Source organism: Lynx canadensis, chromosome B2 (genome assembly GCF_007474595.2).
Source record: "Lynx canadensis isolate LIC74 chromosome B2, mLynCan4.pri.v2, whole genome shotgun sequence".
Taxonomy (NCBI): domain Eukaryota; kingdom Metazoa; phylum Chordata; class Mammalia; order Carnivora; family Felidae; genus Lynx; species Lynx canadensis.
This window is the reverse complement of record NC_044307.1, coordinates 14961786-14975835: the sequence shown is the minus strand read 5'-3', so window position 1 is coordinate 14975835 and position 14050 is coordinate 14961786. Positions and strand designations below refer to the sequence as shown.

The window sequence follows — 14050 nt, the reverse complement described above, 5'->3', positions numbered from 1 at the left end:
TCATCTTTACTGCATGGCTTATCCCAGTGAAGTATCAGCGTTTTATAAAATACAGTAATTGTTAAATAACAGATTAACTCTTTGTGTTGTGTGGAGCTCGACTCCTTTCTCTGCTCCTCAGTTACAAGAGATGGGGTCACAGGAGGTGAACACAAGAAACGCTAAGGTGAACCTGAGAATCTTCCAGAACAAAGTCTCTGAGGGCGATTCTACTAATCAATGAGAAATTGCCCTTCTAATCTAAATCTATTAGTATGACTGTACCCACAAAAAACTGACTCAGCTGTGATTTACATGGAAGTGCCATACTTCCAAAGAACAAGTGTACTTTTTAAAAGGCCATCAAGCGGTCAAAACACATTTACATCTAATCACAAAAGGTTACAAAAACTTGACTCAACAATATTAACCCAAATAACCAATATATCCAAGTATTCAACTCCTAAACCTGCCTCCACCTGGCACTACTGAGGCCCTATCAAAATGGGGAAGGAAGCTGTGGTTCCTGAAGGAGGGACTGGGGGGCAGAGGGGCAAATCTCCAAGAAACAAGATTTTTCATTTTATTTCATCTAATTGGTCAAATTAATTTAAAAGGGTAGGGAAGAACTGTTTTAAATGGACCCCCTAGGAGGTCATGGTGAGTGTCACTTTTGTAAAGGACGTGGTGGCGGTGAGGGTCCTCCCCGGACTCTGACCACAGAATTAAGATAAACAAGGTTTCCTCTACTACTCCCCTGCAAGGATGCTCAGCGGCACCCATTTTTAAAGCATGAAAGGGAGGTGACCCCGGGACAGCAACCTATCTGAGCTCTAACTCATGGTGACCACGAGACGTTCAGCCAGACTTCACTGCTGGGGGTCAAGTGTGCCGGCAAAGACTACCGGTGGAGAGCTTCTGTGATACCAGATGATAACGGCTCCAAGGAAGAAGCATGTTTTCCAAATTACCATCATGTCTTCCAATCACTATCTCCTCCAAAAAACACACACACAAAATTTTATTGTATCTTTAAGTTTACAACTGTTCAAAGCAATTACACAGACATTTAAGACACACTGTCGGATAGATGGTATCTCCAAGCCTTTGCTATTTTCTTGGGTGAGATGACAGCAGTGAAAATGACTATTTAAATTCACTGGTACTTAGTTTTTAAGTCTGTACCATTTCAAGCTTTCAGAGCTACTGTTTAGTGCTACTGACACCCAGGTGTCATCTCTAGCCTTTTCGCAAAGGTATAGTCTACAAAGTTGACTGTCACAGGACTTGCATTTTCCTGCTGACTTCCATAATGAAATTCTATTTTTTCATAAAAGAATTAAGATAAAGGTTGTTCAGTTTAGAGTACTTTTACTGACACCCATTGTTTGCTGCTACCCATTCTGTATCATCCTAAATCCTAAGTATTAATCCTGCATTTAGGAATCCTCACTCCATATTCTTAACTCTTTGATCTTCATTCTTTTTGCTTCCTCTTAAATGTCTAATGAGAACATATAAAAGTAAATTACATTAAAAATAATTAGTGATTCTTAAGAATTCCTGCCATAGAATGCTTTTGGTCAGATTTTCCTATTTAGAACAGAGGCAATTATAGCCTCCCTGAATCTCCACGAAAAATAGTAAATATTTAGGACAACAGGAATCCTAGTAAGCAAAAGTAGCTGGTATTATTCTGACAGAGTAACCCACACACTGGAAAAATTTAGTCAAAACTTGAAATACAAAATGTACATCCCAAATGTGTATTCCAGTACATTAACTATACCATTATTTTAACTGGATTATTTTTTTTAGCCCCATAAATATGCGAACTGGACACAGCCAAGTTCATGTCCAAAAACCATGAATTATACAACCTAAATTATCTTCCTGAATTTGTCTTTTGCGTTGGCACTATTAACAGAATCAAGTAGCCTATGGAAATCGTTAAATCCTATTACTAAGGATAGCAAATGAATGAACCCAAGCTATCTAGTGTCACTTTATTTTGCCCTCCAAATCAGTAAGACCAGATACGAAATTATTTTTAATCGCTTAAGCAGAGTGAATTACTTTTTATAGAGATTAAAATATCATCACTACATTAAAATTATTAGGATATATAAAAATTATTTTTAATTGTTTAAGAAAAGTAAATTACTTTTTATAGAGACTTAAATGTAATCAATGATACACTAAAATTATTAGGACAGAAATTAGATTAAAATGCTTCAATAAATATTCTTTCATACTAGAAGAATGTTTCATAAAAATATATATATATTTTTGAATAACGTCCATTCAAACTTCCTCACTTACTTTTGTATCATGGTCTGCCATTCGCCTTCCCGATCTCCAATAGGAAACCGGTCTATCTGTGCCTGGATTTTGGTTCTCCACTCTCGCATATAGTCTTCTATATCAAACACGAAAGGATGCTGCCCGAAATTGGCATCCACGACTTCTCCTGGTGTTTGGAGCCCCACGGTGGGATATAAATTTGGCTGTAAGACAACACATTTCACTAGCATCTATCTAACTGTTTTAAAGACTCAGTCATTCTTTCAAATGCTACCTTTCAGAATTTTACTTCTTGAATAGTTTAAAATCTCAATCAAAACCAGCAGAGAGAAAGAAAATTAGCTAAAGACAAATAAAAGTAAGCAAATAATCTAGGTGAGACTATATGCTCGACAAAAAGTAGCACTTCCTATAATCTAGTCATCAAGAAAAAGTCTAAAGCCACCTAAACCACCTGTTTTATTCAGAGACTGTGTAGCATTATACTTCTAATAAGCAAAAACATAAGTCTTGCTCTTAAGAACATGTCACATACTAGTTACACGTTAATTCAAGTGTAAACACATGAATTCGGATTTATGCTTTCATATATGATATGTCTGATGCATTTTCTAGAGACTTCATGAGAAGACTAGTTACTGTACAACTCTATCTGGGCAGGCGCCACTTTAAGTTTACCGATTTCATTTCTCTGTGCATTTGGCATGCCATGATAAAGGGACGGTGGTAAGAACTTAATTATAAGCAAAACACACAGTGCCATTAAGAGTGGGGTTCTCTGTATAAAAGTAAAAGACTCAAATGCACACGTTTCAGGAGCGGAAAGGGATTTCAAAAATCACATTCACAGAGAAATGCATTTAGATCTATTCCAAGATTCTGAAGCTAAACAATCAAGTTTAATAGCTTCGAGTATGCCAAAAATACAGGAATCCTTTTGGGTCTATCACTAGTTGTTATACCTAAAGGGCGGATGAATTACTGAATGTCTACTAAATAGCAGGGTTTAAGCGCAATAATAATCCTGTGAAATAATTATTATTTGCATTACAAAGATAAAGAAAGTGAGGTTTGAGGTAAATTAACTTGCTCATGGTATGTATCACGACACAGGAGGGACTGGAACACAGATTAATCTGACAACAATCCACGTTTAGTTTTACTTTAGTTTTAACTCCAAGGCTTATTTCATCTTTATTCTCTGTATTTATGCCTCATTTCTTTGCTTTAATGGTTAGCACAAATATTTTCACAACAAAATTGGGTAAAGATTAAGAGCGGATAATTGGACGTGAATATAAGATGCTTAGATATATTTCACAGCAAAAAGCTGAGAGGATGTATTTAACAACAACTCATCGATGATCAAGCAACCAAAATCAGAAACAAAGGGAATACTGTGTCAAAATACTGAGGAACAGAATTGCACTGGATTCAGGAAATAAATGGTGATGCGATGTATGCAAATGCCCGGATTCCAGATCAACCAAACTAGCAAGTGTTTACAATTTTAAGCCAGAGATAAGGGAGATACTTGTTCCAGCCCTCTCATTTCACCCCCCAGAAAACTGAGACCCAGGGAGTGGCAGCACACATCTCTGAATGAGACACATAAAAGAAGGGACGCAAGCCTCTCCACTTTTGGCACACGATTCTTTCCACTGAACTCCAGAACCAAACTTTGACATACCTTAAAACAAAAGTATATAAAGCCAAAGACTGTTCATACAGGCAACAACAGAGTGAAAGGCAATCCCATTTGTCAAGCACAATGTGATTCTGACATTCAGCACTGCCCAGAGACGCTTTAAAAAGGGTGTGCTAATCTAAATTTTCCTGGCGAACTCGGGAAAATAATCATATCAACACTAGAAAAGAAAATCAACATTCAGAAATACTCTGATAAAACTGTGCCATAACACAGATTAAGACTTCCCTATGACAAAACATGCCATAAACGTCAAGACAATAGACTTTATGGGGAAAAAAATCTGCTACACATGTAAGAATCAACATTCCCAATGTAAACAATATTCTCAAGATACAGGACAAAGATTAAAAGGCCAACTCAATTGTTTTTAAAGTGGTGACAGCTATACGCGCAATTTGCAGAAGAAATGTAAAATAACAATGAAAATATGAAGAGACACTTAACCTCACTGGCCTTCCTAAGATACAAATTAAAACAAGAAGAATTTTTTGCACATTAGATTAAGATTTTAAAAGCTAAGAATACCCAATGTTGATGAAGGTTGAGACAGTAAACCCTCTCATCCACTGTGCACAGCAATGTAAAAGGATATCATCTTTTAAGAAAGAAGTTTGGCAAAATCTATTAAAACTGACAGAGCAATTTCACTTGTAAGAATTAAATCCTACAGAGAAACAAACATAATGCCCTGAAACATTATTTTAATGGAAAAATATTAAAAAGAATGTCCATTCACAAGTGGTATTACATACCACATTCATCGAAACTCAGACTCCAATAATTGTAAGACATACCATCATTTTACGTCTAAGAAAAAATACTTCCAATTAAATGTGGCAGGCCACAGATTCTAAGATGCACCCCCATTTTATAAAAGTCAAAACAGAAGGGTGCCTGGGTGGCTCAGTCAGTTAAGCATCTGACTTCGGCTCAGGTCATGATCTCACAGGTTCGTGAGCTCGAGCCCCACACTGGGCTCTGCGTTGACATGCAGAGCCTACTTGGGATTCTCTCTCTCTGCCCCTCCCCCACTCATTCTCCCTCTCAAAAAGAAACAAACTTAAAAAAATAAGTGTCAAAATATGAAAATATGTGCATCTCAGAAATTGTGGTAGCGCATCATACAATAAGATATCAAAAGCAAGCAAAAAACAAGAGTAAAAAATTTGTATGCTGACACAGAAAGATGTTATATTCCTAAATGCAGAAAAGCAAGCTAGAGACTAGTACATAAACTATGACCTCACCTCTGCTGTAAACATTTAAATAATGGACATACTGGCTAACCTAAATTCAGAAACAGACCTGGAAGGATATATATTCAATGCAGCCATCGTGTCTAAACAGGCTGGAATTTCGAGAAACTTCTCTTTTGTACCTTTCTGTATTTACAAACATTTATTATTCAAATACTTAACACTGTGTATTACTTCTGTAATCAGGACGTGATAAAAAACTAGAAGTGGTAAAGTCAGTTGGATTCAATGAAAAGTAACAGTATTTTTTATACCACTTACTCAACTTCAAACCTGAAGAACTGAGGAGAAAGGAATGGCTTAAGTGGCTAAACTATACCTTATAAAAAAAAAAAAAAATCTAATAGACTAACTTGCTGGACTACAGGTTTCTAGAAACAGAATATAGCAACACAACAGTTTTCAGTATGGTCACTGAGCTGTGCAACCATCACCACTATTTAATTTTATGACATTTTTATCACTAGCAGTCACCTCCTGCTCCCCATCCTGTAACCCCTGACCGCCACTCATCTACTTTCTGACCCTATGCAGCTGCCCATTCTGGACGTTTCACACAAACAGGATTCATACAATATGTGGTCTTTTGTGACCGTCTTCGCTCATTTAGCAAAATGCTTTCAAGGTTCTTCCGTGATACGGCATGAATCTAGGTTGTGGATTTATGTAAAACAATGTTTTCTAGGAAACTTAATAAATTAAAAAAAAAAAAAAGATCACCCCTTCTCATGTAGAATCAGACAAAAATGAAAATAAGTCTCTATGAAGAGAAACATAGATCTCATAATTTCTATTAACCTATTAAAGATAAAGATATTAAAAATAATATTCAAAAACTAAATATACACACAAAATCAAATTCAGTAGCATAATCTTGTTCTAAAGATGTTTTCTAATGAAAAGAAATGAAATGAAAAGAAATGAAAAGAATAATGTTATCTATAAAAAGTAGATTTCAAATCAGCCTAAAGAGCTGGAAAATAGCATCATTTTAAATGAGGACAGCTTCTATAACAAAAAAGAAAGAATTTATGTAATCCCAAAGTGAATTAGTTTATAGATGGATACTTCTCCAACTGGTGAGGTGAGCTGGGGAAGAAAGATTATTCTGGAAAAGATGTAATGTAGGGTTTTCAGAGCCACGTAAACACCCTAGGTTCCGTGATAAATGGAATATAGTCTAAACTTTTTTTTTCTGTAAATACACTCTCTACCAGGATTTAATGCTACAGCTGGCCAGTGAGGGATCACAGGTAGAGAACACAGAAACACTTCTTTGGTGGGGCCCTTAGGGGAAAGATTCACTTTTCCTTTCCTTTTCAAGGAGCGGAATGCTGTGCTGCATGTGGAAGTCCCAGCAGATCTCAGAATCCTGAGAATAAAAAGCTCTCAGAACCACTATATTGAAACAAAACAAAACAAAACAAAACAAAACAAAACTTGTAACACTACCCTAACTACCACTTTACCCGCTGTTGGTAAAAAGTTACCACCAGCTAATTATAGACAAGGCAAGAAACATAACCAGTGATTCTAAAATGGGACAAAAATAACCAGAAGGCAACACAAAAATAGTCAACATGTCTACAACCGGCGAGTCTTTTCCAAATTGTCACCACTCATGAAAGTGAGGAACAAGAGCTCTTAAAACATCTGCTTGTTCCGACAAGTTGGTTCTACTTACTTTGGGTCACAAAAAGAGGAAAAAACGCCCCCGAACACCCAACCAGCTAAACCCTTTGGCCAACTGCAAATGAAACTCAAGTGTTGCCCGAAGCCTCTGCGATGGTTCTGAGCCACACTGACCTACGTGCCAGCATCCACAGCTGCACCCCACCCCTGGCCCCTCCACAGATGCTCTTCTCTGAAGCCTCCCCTCCACGAGTCATGTGATCCCCAACTTGTCCACTCACGGTGTACCTCTCCCTTTATGTTAACTTGTTTGGCTGTTCCTGAATCATTCTCACCAGCAAATAAACATCCTAGTAAATCAAAAAATCTGTCACTGCTCCCACTTCTGCCACCAGCCACGACAGCCCACTTGTTTCCTCCCTAGTGCAGTCAAATTCTCCACCAGGTTGTCCGTACTCTGTGATTCCCCTCCTCCTATTCTCTCTTAAACCCTTTCCAATGAGGATTTCCCCGTCACTCAGTCGGCTGAAACTTTGTCAAAGTCACCAGCGACCGCCACTCTGCTTAAATCCACCGGTCAATTCTCAGTCCTTAGCTTATGGGATCTATCACACGGACATCTGACACAGCTGCTAACTCCTTCCTTCTAGAGAGGTTTTCTTCACGTGGCTTTGTGGACACACTCGCTTCTAAGTCTTCCTCCTACCTCACCCATTGCTCCGTCTCAATCTCCCTTTGCTGCTCCCATCTCTTCTCCCAAACATGCATGCCCCTTCTTCTCTGCCTACACACACTCCCTTGTTGACGTCACAGTCTCGTGACTTTAAATTTACATACTGAAATGCCAAAGACTCCCAAGTTTTCATCTCCAGCTCAGATCATGCTCTCGAATGCTGTATACCTGGCAAGTCCATTTCACTTTTCCAAAACTGAACGCCAGATCTACCCCCACTCAAAGCCTGCTTCCCTTACACACAGCCCTCTATCAGTAAGTGACATCGCCATCCTGTCCGTTCCTCGGGCCAAGAATCTCCAAGTCCTATCCTCTTTCTCATACGTTCACATCCAATCCATCAGAAAATTCTCTTGCCTCTGGCTCTCAGTTGGGGTTTTGTTCAATCATATTGATTTCTGTTTTTTAATTTGACTCTTTACCTGGAACTTACTTTGGAACAAACACAAGACAAAAACCCCAAGATGACATATTTTTTCAAAAAAACAAACACCTTGGGGCGCCTGGGTGGCTCAGTCGGTTAAGCGGCCGACTTCGGATCAGGTCATGATCTCGCGGTCCGTGAGTTCGAGCCCCGCGTCGGACTCTGTGCTGACAGCTCAGAGCCTGGAGCCTGTTTCAGATTCTGTGTCTCCCTCTTTCTGACCCTCCCCTGTTCATTCTCTGTCTCTCCCTGTCTCAAAAATAAATAAAACGTTAAAAAAAAAATTAAAAAAAAAAAAAAAGAAACACCTGTTCCATCACTGTTTATTATTAAATAATGCTTCCTGGTGAGCATGTTGATTTTAGACTCCAAATTCTCCTTGGCTTAGCAGAGTTGTTTTCTATTATAATTTCGATTTCTTTCTGGGTTTTTTTCCTCCCCTAAAATTTTCTTCAGGAATATTAATAATCTACAGGTCAGATGACTATTCTCTGCCTCTGATTCTCCTGCCACTTTTCTCAAAACTTCTCGGAAACTGGAACGTGTCTTATCATCAGTGGCACCTTACATGTGTCTGGTCAGGCAGCTGTCGCTGTGCCCGCAAGAGTGTGAATTTGTTAAAACAATGTTTTTCCTGGTGAAACATGGATAACTGCAATTTTAGTCAACAAGTCATGAATGGACCAACAAAGAAAGAAGTATCAGAGTCCTGACTGTTGTCAGAAAACCTCTGGTTAGTACCTTTTGGTAATATTAAAAAGGGCTGTCATCAGAGCCTGCACAACGGCACCAGGAGCTTAGAAGAAAATGCCAGAGACGTAATGGACAGCTCTTAAGAAATGTTCTTGATGGCCCAGAAGCCCCCATCATGTAGACAACCAGATGTCAACTCTAAAAAAGTGATTTCAAAGGTTGGACTCTTGACATTAAGTTTGGGGAATACCTCAATCAATCTATATTGCATATCTTATTGTTTTTAAGTGTGCAACAAGTGATATGGATTAAAAGCCTCTATTTAAATACGCTAAGAGATAATTCAATAAATACAAAATAAAAATTCTAAGTGACAAGAAAGCATCGTGTCGTTGTTTGTTAGGTTTTTTCCCTTACTGTAGTGTTATATATACATGATGCACATGACAATGGACAGCCTCTGACTCGACAATGTATCTAGAATCACACCAGTTCTCACATCTCTAATGAGGGGAGTCACCATCATCTCCTGCCTCAATTTCTCAATGGCCTCCTCACAGGTCTGCTTGCTTCTACCCTTCCTCCCTGTCCCTGTCTAGGTCTCAACCAGCAGTCAGTGACCCTTTAAAACTTAAGTTATACCTCAAACCCTGCAGGGTCTCTGCCTTTCACTCACAGTAAACGCCAAGTCCCTACAATGGCCCTCAAGGCCTCTGTGATCTAGCTCGTCCTCTCCCACCATGACCTCTGACTCACCTAGCACTCTCTGTGCTCCTGCCTCAGTACGGCTCCCCTGACTGTGCCCTCTGCCTGTGCCCTTCTCTACATACCCATTCAGTTGACTCCCTCACTTCGCCACAAGTCTCTGCTCGAGACTTACCCTGAGCAAAGGTGAGCAAACCGTACAGCTCCTCTTCTGTCTTTGCTATGCCCACGTTTTCTTTCTTTAAAAAGTACTTAAAATAGGTTATAATTTACTTGTTTTTAATGAATTGTTTATTCTCTATTCCCCAGCGTGAATGCTTCAAGAGGAGAGAGACCTCCACCTGTTTTGATGAATGACGTATCCCAAGCACAGAACCTGTCACCAGCAGGCACTCAATATACAACTGCATTAATAAATGACCAGAACTGTGGCACAGCCACCTGCTGAAAAGTTCAGGGATACCAAGTGAATGCAGTGACATTACAAGGTGTAGTCTAAGAATCAATCCTGATTTATTTTTTTTAGCTACAACAAAGTTCCCTTGTGCCGTGGCACCCAGAGCAACTGGGGAGTTTAATTTCTAAAGTGCACAACAGCGGTGGCTACAGAAAGGATCTCTATTCTACGCATGATATTCTAAAATTAATAATTATCAGTAAGACTGAATTCCACACATGCTTAATACTAGTTTAAATTCTTTTAATTAAAAATGCAAGACTGCTTGTAAAAGAAATTATGTCTTACCGGTAGGTCGGTGAAAGCAATACCTAAAAAACAAACAAACAAAAACCAAAAAAAGTGGCATTAGAAATGGTTTTTCAAAGGCAGACAACAGTGACAAAGCTGAACTGAATTTATAACTGAAAACAAGGGAAGGAATGGCAAAGGAAGGAAAGGAAAAATTTAAAGGCTAAATATAAAATAATGAGACCAGCTTTTTTTCTCAATAACACCAACAGAGGTTGGAGTGAATGCTATCTCCTCTCAAAGTCCACATCCTTCTTAGTCACACACCAAGTTTGTTTATGGGGTACCATTTTGAAAAATGGTTTTAGATATATCTCCTAGGCTATGTGAGGACCCTTGCAAGAATACTGGTTGCATGACAGTGACATCTGATTTTTGACCAACACCCAAGCTGCTCTATGCACAGTCTTATCACTTAATCTTCCTCACCTGGATTTAGTTTTTCAGTAATTCGAGGGGGGAGGGGAGGGGCGCGGAGATTTCTTTTGTTACCAAGAAAAAGAAAAGTGAACAATGCAAAATACAGTATTTGTGTTTCCTTAAAAAAAAAAAAATGTTTCCCATGAAAGTACATTCTTAAATAACTTGACTATTCTGTGACAAAAGTCAATTCCCCATTCAAAGAATCAAGATTTACACGGTTGAGAACTTCTCATGAATGTCCTGGTAGTAATTTGAACATAGTCATGTTCCAAATATACTTGAATAACGTGACGTCATTGGAGTAAGTCTACTGGCATCCCGAAGTGATGACTTAATAATCTCTCTTCAGGTATTTAAATACGTTACTTAGTGGAAAATAAAATAATAAATAAACCAAACATTTCTGTAGGGTCTCATTGATAGGTTTAAAAAAATGAGCTCTAGAAAAAGAGGAGGAGATGCTGTCGGCTAGTCAGTTAATCTCAGTTCTTCCAGTCTAAATACACATTAAAACAAAGCAAAAAAAACCCAAACCAAACTAAAACAAAACAAAAACCCACACCAATACCATGACCTCTCTGGGACTGATCATCATCTAAAAATTGAGGGCGTTTCTGTTAAATTATCTTTATGGTCTCTCCCCACGTGAGATTTTATGGCTCTGTAATTGTGCTATACCATCAGAAAACACAATTATCTGATATTAAAGTAATAAAACGGAAAGACTATATACATCTCTACTCGATGGTTTTTAGTTAATGTGTAGAAATAGTGTTTTGTAGTCAAAGTCTTATTTTTATGACTTTTAAAAACTAGTAAATTCATGTTGGCTTGTCAAAAGGCAAACAAAGCTGGAGGTTCCCCCAAGTCCCCTGTAAAACATCCTGATCATTTTTGGCTTCATTAATAAATGGAAAGCAAAGGGACTACAGGCCAAATATGAAAATTTATTCTAAAATTTTCAGAAAACTAAACAGGATACGGAAAACAACAGAGAATATTTTAGTTGCCATTCATATCTTTACCATTTGCCATAAATTAGCAGCCTGATAAATTATTTTCCTCAAAGATGTCTATTATAGCAAAGACTGTCTACTTTTATAGTTTCAGCAAAAGTTCCTTTTTGTTATTACCGAAATCTTCAGTCTTTTCCAAAAACTCTAATGGAAAAACCCAATTCCACACATGAACATTTTGAACGTGGCCAAACCCAGCTACCACAACCTGTACACATCCAGACCACAGGAAGATGCCACTGTAACTAGTATAATTATTGAAATATCACACAGAAGACACTTTTTTAATATTTCTCATTTTGTGACTTGGCAAGAGGTCTTCCAAAAAGTGATCTTCAATTGATAATATTCAATAAAACAAGTAAAAAACTTTCCCAATTAAGTTAACCTGCATACCGAACTGTTTCTCCTTTACCTATTTCCTCAAATAAAAACTTCTCCATTTCTATTTCTATGATCAGTAAATATCCAGTTTTGAAAACCTTCACGAAACAGAAACTAAAGACGTTATCAGCTTTTGGGTAGAAATTATCCACTCCAGGAAGTACACAACGACACTGTGGAAATAACATTTTATTTTCTAGATGCCAGTATTCGGATCAAAGTTACGTAAGCACACTTCTGTAAAGACAGTACGTATGTTCTGCTCTCTAGGCTGTATGGCCTCTGTCACAACTGCTCAATTCTGCCACCGAAACAGGGAAAGCAACCATACACATTACACAAATGAATGGGTGTGGCTATGTTCCAATGGAACTTTACTTAAAAAAAAAAAAAAGAAGACAGGAGACCAATCTGGACCATGAGCCATGGTCTGCTGACCTCTGTCCTAGAGGAGTCATTTTTTACCACTGGACTTCCAGCATCTAGCCCAGACCCTGGCAAACAATGATAATAAACAACATTTAGTGCATCCTCACTATGTGCCAGGCAATCACCTCAGAACTTCGCATGCGTCATTTCAGTCGACTTGAACAACCAAAAAAAGGTGGGTATTACAGTAATCCTGTTTTACAAATTGAGGCACACAAATACTAACCTAGTAAGGTCACAAGGCCTAAGCCAGGAGACAAACGCAGGCAACGAAAGAACCCATTTCAATCGCTCTTATACTGCCTCTCTGTGGGCCTAATAACCATTACTTTTAGAAACGAATCATGACAAATGTCTCAAATTTACTTAAAACTAGAATGTGATCCCATCACTAAAGTACCCTTTTCCTAAAAAGCATCTCACATTTTAAAAACTGTTTCTTATTCAAGAGAAAACCTCAACATAAATGTTTGTGAAACTCGAACAGGAAACTGGCACATCACCTATGATCTTTCCACTGCCCAAAATAGAATTTTTTTCTCTGGAATAAAGTTTTAAAAACATGTCTTCCTTTGCATCTTTGAATCGAAAGTCATACCTCAAAGCAGATTTCTCCTAACTTAAGACCAAATATCTGACGCGAGCAAGGCCACTGAGACCATCCCAGTTAACTGCTTTGATAAGTCAGAGCCAAAGCAGTTATTAACAAAGAAGCTGAAGAGGCTGCATCCTTCTGGAAACTGGCTGGCCACAGCAACCCAACCTTAAATACACACATTTTGCCTGGCGTCCTGAATCAACGTTCCTGTACCAAGGACCATATAAGGGTCTAGTAAGGACTTGGAATGACCTTTTAGTCAGGTAACACAGGGCTTCAGGATCAATATTAAAAATTGGAAGGAAAAGATTGAAGCCATATATAAATGTGAAGACATTAACTGCATACCACGAAGATGCTGAGACACTAGAAAGGAACAGCGATTACCAATGTAGCAAAACACTTAGAATTTCCCACGATGAAACGAAAGACACAACAGCTTTTGTGTTCTATCAAAGAACATCTCTTATTTGCCTAAGGACACTATTTGCAGTCTAATTTTTCAATACTGTTTATGAGCCAACTGAAATTTCTGCCTTCTGAAGCTACTTATTACTTTTTGCTTCCTTACGCTTTACACCTCATCAGAAATAATTTGCTTTGAGCCAAGGATTTTTCAAACAATGTGAAACCATTTTATTTGTAAAAGCATCAGTCTTACCATTCTTTCTTTATACTTTCTGTATAAAAACGAAAGCAAAAAGGCTTCTAAGAAAAGCGAGTGTAACAACCGCATACGATTCGGAATTTGAAGTGCTGTGGGTGCATACGCAACTAAAAAAGCCTAATTTCCTACTCGTCTTACAATGGACAGGCTTCTTCGTGTTTCCATTAACCTGTTTATTGTGTATTTGCCATCTGTCTTTTATCCGTAGAAACCCTGCTGTTATTTTTTTTCCTTTCAGTTCTGCTCCTTTCTGCAGAACTAACTTGTAGCCGTCATCCGGCAGTCATCACACTGTTAGCAGGCTTGACCTTTCAGTAGGTCACGGCCTTTGGTTTGCTTGATAGTACC

At 38.2% G+C, this 14050-nt stretch overlaps 1 protein-coding gene across 1 annotated transcript in view; it reads right to left on the bottom strand.

The window, feature by feature from the left end:
- RANBP9 (RAN binding protein 9) overlaps positions 1-14050 on the bottom strand; it is a 90708-nt gene that overhangs the window by 22196 nt on the left and 54462 nt on the right. Inside the window, 2 exon segments of the mRNA XM_030314813.1 lie at positions 2302-2486; positions 10183-10205. Of these exon segments, the coding sequence (XP_030170673.1) occupies positions 2302-2486; positions 10183-10205 (208 nt within the window).